This window comes from Tachysurus fulvidraco, chromosome 19, assembly GCF_022655615.1.
Source record: "Tachysurus fulvidraco isolate hzauxx_2018 chromosome 19, HZAU_PFXX_2.0, whole genome shotgun sequence".
NCBI classification, from domain to species: Eukaryota; Metazoa; Chordata; class Actinopteri; order Siluriformes; family Bagridae; genus Tachysurus; species Tachysurus fulvidraco.
Genome location: NC_062536.1, coordinates 7,812,630 through 7,819,149, shown reverse-complemented (window position 1 = coordinate 7,819,149; position 6,520 = coordinate 7,812,630). Strand labels below are relative to the sequence as shown.

Sequence of the window (6,520 nt, the reverse complement as noted above, 5' to 3'; positions counted from 1 at the left end):
TGTGGCTTGTTTCCTAAATAGGGGCAGTGCTACTTCAATAGTTAAAGTTCTGAGGAAGTTCCTGGAAGGTTCACACCTGAGGCCTTCTACATTGGAGACTTACTGCGAGCCCTTAAACACGGGCTCTTAACCTGGACTGGACTTGCATACAGTAGCTACCCTGATGAAAACATAACTCCTGGCACTGAGTTTTTGAATACAATGGTTGACAATGTGTTCCCTAAAAATTCACCAGCATGCAATACTCTCAACCTGTGAAATGGCATCCATGTTTGAATGATCTTTGATCGTATGATTAAAACGTTAAATGGGATTTAATCTGCCTGCACACCACCAAGTAGCACTCCACCAAGCCAGCAATCATCTCTCACTTTATATTTAATATTTAAATGTTTGATGTATAAATGTAATTTTGATCGTCATAGAACCTGGAAGAGGTTGTTCACAAACAAAATCGTATTTTAACCTAGCGATGTTATAATATGCTATTTGTTTTTTTACCGCCAGGCAGAAAGAAGTTTGAATGAAACCTAAATTGCTTCTAAATTGATTTTAAATCTAAATCTAATAGTCTTGTTTTTCACAAATATACCAGAAATATACAAGTGTGTCAGTGTATAGAGTTGTATAGAGTCCTGTAGGCTAATTCAGGAAGAATAAGAGAAGAGGAAGCCAAGTTCAGCGACCTTTCTACACCTCTGCTTCTGCATCAGTTTTGCCATGAACCTTTTTTTTTGGCAGGTCTTGCCTAGGGCGTTCTGAGTGTTTGTGTGTATATTTTTAAAGGCAGTTGGCCACGCTGTGATCTGGATGCAGTTCCCCTTTTTTTCCTTGCATTAAGTGACTCTCAACAAGCTACCATGCAAATACATCAAACCACGATTTTGCCCCCAAAGCAGTGTGGCTGCTTCATTTCACTACTTCACAAGTCCCACAACCTTCATTTTACACTCTAGGGATCCTTTATACTTTCACTTGCATTGGCTGGTGTTCATCCACCCTTTAAGTATAGTTACAGTGTAATACTGGCATGCGGAATATAAGTTCCTGTGTACTGAATAAACAACATTACTTGGGTTCATTGTGTGGTTACATGAACTGTGCTCCCATATAGTGAGTGTTTGATAATCAAACCCAAAGGCCCTGAGGCAGGCTTGTTCTTACGACCCATAAAAGTTAGTGGACTGAAGACTATGGCTGTCTACAATGGAACAGCGTGCACTAACCTTGTGACCTCCCAATGATCCACTGATCAAAGTCAGCACAGGAAAAAGGTTTCCTCTTTGTGTACGAGCCGTTTAAACTCAGCTTTAAACCACATTTGCTGCTCTGCGGCCATATTGATATTAATAGACATTCCTTCAGGGTTACAGAATCAATTTGGCATGCAGAACTCAAGTTCCTGCATCCCCTCGCACGAAAGCAGAGTGAAATGACTCTGTGGCTCATAATGTTTAGAAAGTTAAATCCTCCTATTGTGGTGTTACATTTGCCTCGTGTGTTCATAATAATAGGAGCAACAATTCATGTCTCTGTCAGACACATTAATGGGACTGAATGTTCTTTAAAAGCCTTTAAACAAAAATATACCATTTTTTATCACATCACACCTCCAACAGGATGCTAAACATTTAGGATGAGTCAGGGGAAAATATCACCAGTAAAACTTCCGCTTCAGCAATCTATCACCGAAACACTTTTTTATGCATGGCTGAGTTTCTGTATATAATTAAAATAGTTATATTTTGCAACATAGAAGTGCTGCTGTGAGGATTTTCATTCTTTGCAAACCTGGCCTCTGCACTGTGTTTGTATTTGTGTGTGTGGTGGTGGTGGTGGGGGGGTGTGTTTGTGTGTGTAAAGGGACTAAACTTTGACCATCTACAAGCCGCATTTTATTTTAGGCCTTCCTATTAGCTTTCGGCTTCTTCACTAGACATGTCCCACAAGTCTTCAGATGTGACTAATATCACACTTAAGAAGTAACACACATGCGCATAGATGTGAAGACAAAAAAAGACCACTTCCTCAAATGCATGCATGATGTGAACAGAGATTAAACTAGTTTATTATTTTCAAAGAGAGGAAAAAATTACGCAACAAAAAAGCAAGTCTTTTTTTTTACACTATTGATTATTAAATTTGTACAACCATTCAGTCTGCATTACATAAAGAAATAATTCTACATCTTTGTTTCTTTTGTATTTTTGGTACTCTGAATTATACATACAAATAACAAATACAGGAACTTTTTTTTCACAATGCATATAACCTGGGCCAGAAGAAAGTCTTTAAGGTGATCAAAACAGGTGGTTATGTGTAATAAGAATGTCTGTGTGTGTGTGTGTGTGTGTGTGTGTGTGTGTGTGTGTGTGTGTGTGTGTGTGTGTGTGTGTGTGTGTGTGTGTGTGTGTGTGTGTGTGTGTGTGTGTGTGTGTGTGTGTGTGTGTGTGAACATAAATCGATTGCCCAAGACCTATTACACATCCAGAAGAGTAGCTGGCAGTCAGAGGAACAGACCTGACTACACAAGCGTTAATGCGTTACACACCGTTCCATTACACAGAAAGCCCACATTCCATTATTTTCACTTTATTTTCTGTCAGTCTCTGTCTCCTTCTTTACAAGGAAGAGCTGCTACAACGTCCCGCTTCGGCGTCTTGTCTTTCCTCCAGGTTTAAGTCGTACCCTTCTTGTTGTTAGCTGCCCTTAGACTTTCCCCCCCTCCTTGTTAGTCTTTATCTCTCTTTTAAAAAGTCTTTTAAATGTACTGTATTTCATACAATTTGTACAAATATATGCAGAGTCTGTCTCCTCTGTGGTTTTCACAGATCACTCGTTGAAGAAAACGAAAGGGAAGGATGATGAGTTGAGATGGAGGAAGGAGTAAAAGGATGGATGGATGGATGGAAAGATGGATGGATGGATGGATGGATGGCTGATAGATAGATGGATGGATGGATGGATGGATGGATGGATGGATGGATGGATGGAGAACAGGGTTTAAACCTTTACGTTTCACTTCCGCGTGTCTGTGCCATGAGAGAGGGAACCTGTACACGAGTAATGTTGGTGACATTATAAGGTTAACAATGTAAGCAATTAATGTCTCTCTCACTCACTCACTCTCTCTTTCTCTTATTATCTCGCTCTTGTTGGTGAGAAGTAGGGGTGTACAAAAGTTTTACGGGGCTCATAGCAGTCATCTGTGGGCCAGGAGAGAGCAGGTTTTGGGGTACAAGGTCAAAGATTGAGGAGTTGTGGTTGAGGCTGAGGTCACGGTCAGGGTTGGAGATAGCCTAACCCATAGCGGTTACCATACTGGAGGGGTGATGGGGGGCAAAGGGCAAGCTGGAGGAGGGGTGCATAGGAGTGGGCGTGGTCAGCATGTGGCCCGAGTGTGAGAAGGGTGGGAATGAGGTCATGTGACGTGAGAGGGCAGCCGGGCTGAACGAACTGCTCTTCTCCATCAGGCTCTTGGAGAAGTCGTCCATGCTGTCCTGAGACTTTTTGCTCTTCTTGGACTTGCTGGACATCTTCCTGTTGCGGGTCTGGATGCCTTCCTTCTTCATAGTGAGTGGTCGGTTGATCTGTGGTGGAGAAATAAGAACGGTGGGGTTTTTATTAACGCTAGTTAATCAAAGAAGACAGATGGTATTAAATAGTAGAAAAAAAATCTCAGAGTGATCAGAGCAATTGTAAAATATTAGAAGACAAATTTCCATTAATACCATAAAAAAGAGCATTGTTAATGGTTTGACCCACAATTCATACTAGCAAACAACAAATTGTGTGTATCCAAAGGTTTTGCTTATGGTCTGCCCAGTATGTCCCAATAAGAAATATTAGTATCCAAAATGTATGTCTTACAGCAGTGTTACAAAGTTACATTTGCTAAACCAAAGGAACTGAAATTGGGAAACATCAGACAACCAGCTCTGTATATTCATTTATTTGTGCCAATCGTGTGGAATTGCTGCTTTACTGATTTATCTAATTCCCATTAAATTGAGAACATCACACTTAAAATGTCGCTTGCTGCTGATGTTTGAATTGAATGTCACAAACCTACATAAGATTTGAATGGCTACCTTTCTCACTTGATAGTGTGAACGCCAGATCAATCTGCAGCATGTGAGTAGAAACAATTTTTTTAAAGCATTTAAATACAGACAATTTCCTAAACTAATATGAGATGCATAGGTGACAAAAGTCTGTACTGTTCTTTGAGGAAAGGAAGTTAGGACTACATGTTTCAGCTGATTTGAACAGCAGCAGTGGAATCATCTGTGTGGAATCAAATGTCGGGGTTTAAGATTTCACAGATGTCAAAAGTTGCAGCTTTTTACATTAAAAAAAGGACTGAGGATAAGATTATGGTTAGATTAGGTGTAGCATAGCATTAACTAGCTTTAATAATAATTTTGCCAATGGAAGGTCCATATACGGATAGTAGGAAAAACATACTTGTGTGTGTTTTGTGTGTGCGTGTGTGTTAGACTAGATTGGCACCAGGCTGGAATTAGCTTTTGATTCCTTGACACCAGGCACAGCTGATGCCAGGCTTGCCAAGCAAAGAAACCCCAGACTCTGGCTCGGCATACACGGGCACAGTGGCACTGCCACGACACCTCACTCTCCTGCCAGCCAGCATCACCATCACAGAATTGAACTCCTTAGCCTTTAGCTCTCTCTTTCGCTCTCACTCTGTTACTGTGTCTTTCACCCCCTTGTTCTCTCTTTTTATGCTCTGCCTTAGTTAGATTCCTTCACCTCACTTCATCAGTGTACTGTATGCACTTCGTGCCAGACCACAATGTTTAGAACATCTCTCTCTCTCTCTCTCTCTCTCTCTCTCTCTCTCTCTCTCTCTCTCTCTCTCTCTCTCTCTCTCCTCAAGATATCAAACTTAACATAGACCAAAATAAATCAAGCAATAACAGACCAAGGAGCAGTGTCTGTTCTGGGACAAAATATAACATATACCATAACTAGGTTTTGTGGCCTTCTTTTGTGATTGGGTGCTCATTATGTTAGTCATGGGCAGTCTTGTTACTGGTTGTGTTACTAAATGTACAAACAATGAGACACACATCTGTGGTTTCCCTTAGTTGTTCCTGTGAGTAGTGCTGAGCAAAGTGTTACAAACAGCAACGTTGATAAGACTGATGCTTAATGTAAGAATTATCTGTGTTATATGCCCTTGACCATCACAACAAACACATACACACTGTGGTTACCATACAAACACTAACCACTATACTAACACCAAACTCGGAACTTTACTCCATAAAGACTCCGGGTGACCACAACCCCGGTCTAAGATGTTTCAGTACAAAGCCAGTGTGACAGACACGTGCACACACACGCGCACACACACCCACACACACAAAACACGTACACCAGTGCAAGGTTTCATTCTGTCATAGAGTTTCAGTGTGCCTTTGATAGAGGTTCAGGTTAAGAAAAGAGACACGGAAGGTCCAGCAAAATTTAGGATTTGTTTCGAGACCGAAAATAAAACTTATTTTCAAATTAGAATTTTATGGGTACCGGCCACAACCATAGACAGTACAAGGTGAAGTAAAATGCTTTGTCGACTGCCAGTGACATAAAAAAAACTTTTATTTAAACATTGTTGATGTTGATTTAAGCTGTGGCTGATAAGAGTCATCCAAAAACAATTGCATGGGCAATAATAGGTTGTAATACAGGCTACTGCAACAAACTATGACCTGTTATACTAATAATAGAAATAAAAAGAATAATAATCATTATATTAATCATAATAATAATTGTTTCCCTTGTGTTTTTATTAAACTTGATTGTGGGCCTGGGAATACAGGAATTTGCTAGTGTGTGTGTGTGTGTGTGTGTGTGTGTGTGTGTGTGTGTGTGTGTGTGTGTGTGTGTGTGTGTGTGTGTGTGTGTGTGTGTGTGTGTGCGTGTGTGTGAACAATTTTTGAACCATTTTCCGCACATTCTTGTTTTTAAAGTCAGCAAGTTGTCAACATTAAAAAGAAAGAAAGATCAGATCCAGCACTTACATTGTGCAGTTTAAAGTAGAGGCCGCAGGCATTGCACACCGGGTCGCCGTTCGCGTTTCTCCTCCACAGCGTCGTCGTGGTCGTTTGACAGTTTGCACAGGATGTTCCTGCTCGCCGTGCAGCAGACTGCAAGAGTCAGAGAAATAGAGGGATTAGATATAGTGACCTGTGCTAACACACTTTAGCAGTTAATAACCATAGTGTATCAACCATACATTAACCTTCTACACAATATTGTCTAATCCTTCTCATCTAATGGTGGACCAACATTTTTTTCTGTGACATAGAATGATGTTCAAGGAATAACGTGGCAAAAAGTCTTCTAACAGCCGTCCCTTGGCTGTGCTAAAAATATATTCCCTCAAATGCAAATATTTATAAAAGGGCATAAAAGCGGAGGCTTAAATGGCAACCATTAAGGCTGATGAAATTTTCCTGTTAAACGAAGAAGTTAGCATTAAGAGCAGGCAAGA

The 6,520-nt window shown here is 40.5% G+C and overlaps 1 protein-coding gene across 3 annotated transcripts in view; it reads right to left on the bottom strand.

Moving 5' to 3' along the window:
- Positions 1–2,041: 2,041 nt before the first annotated feature.
- Positions 2,042–6,520, bottom strand: part of gata3 (GATA binding protein 3) — a 19,408-nt gene continuing 14,929 nt past the window's right edge. For all 3 annotated transcript variants that reach the window (XM_047804283.1, XM_047804284.1, XM_047804281.1), the window contains 2 exons: positions 6,048–6,173; positions 2,042–3,590 (listed from right to left, as the gene is read on the bottom strand). In XM_047804283.1, the coding sequence (XP_047660239.1) occupies positions 3,300–3,590; positions 6,048–6,173 (417 nt within the window). In that variant the 3' untranslated portion in view covers positions 2,042–3,299. The remainder of the gene's footprint in view (positions 3,591–6,047; positions 6,174–6,520) is intronic.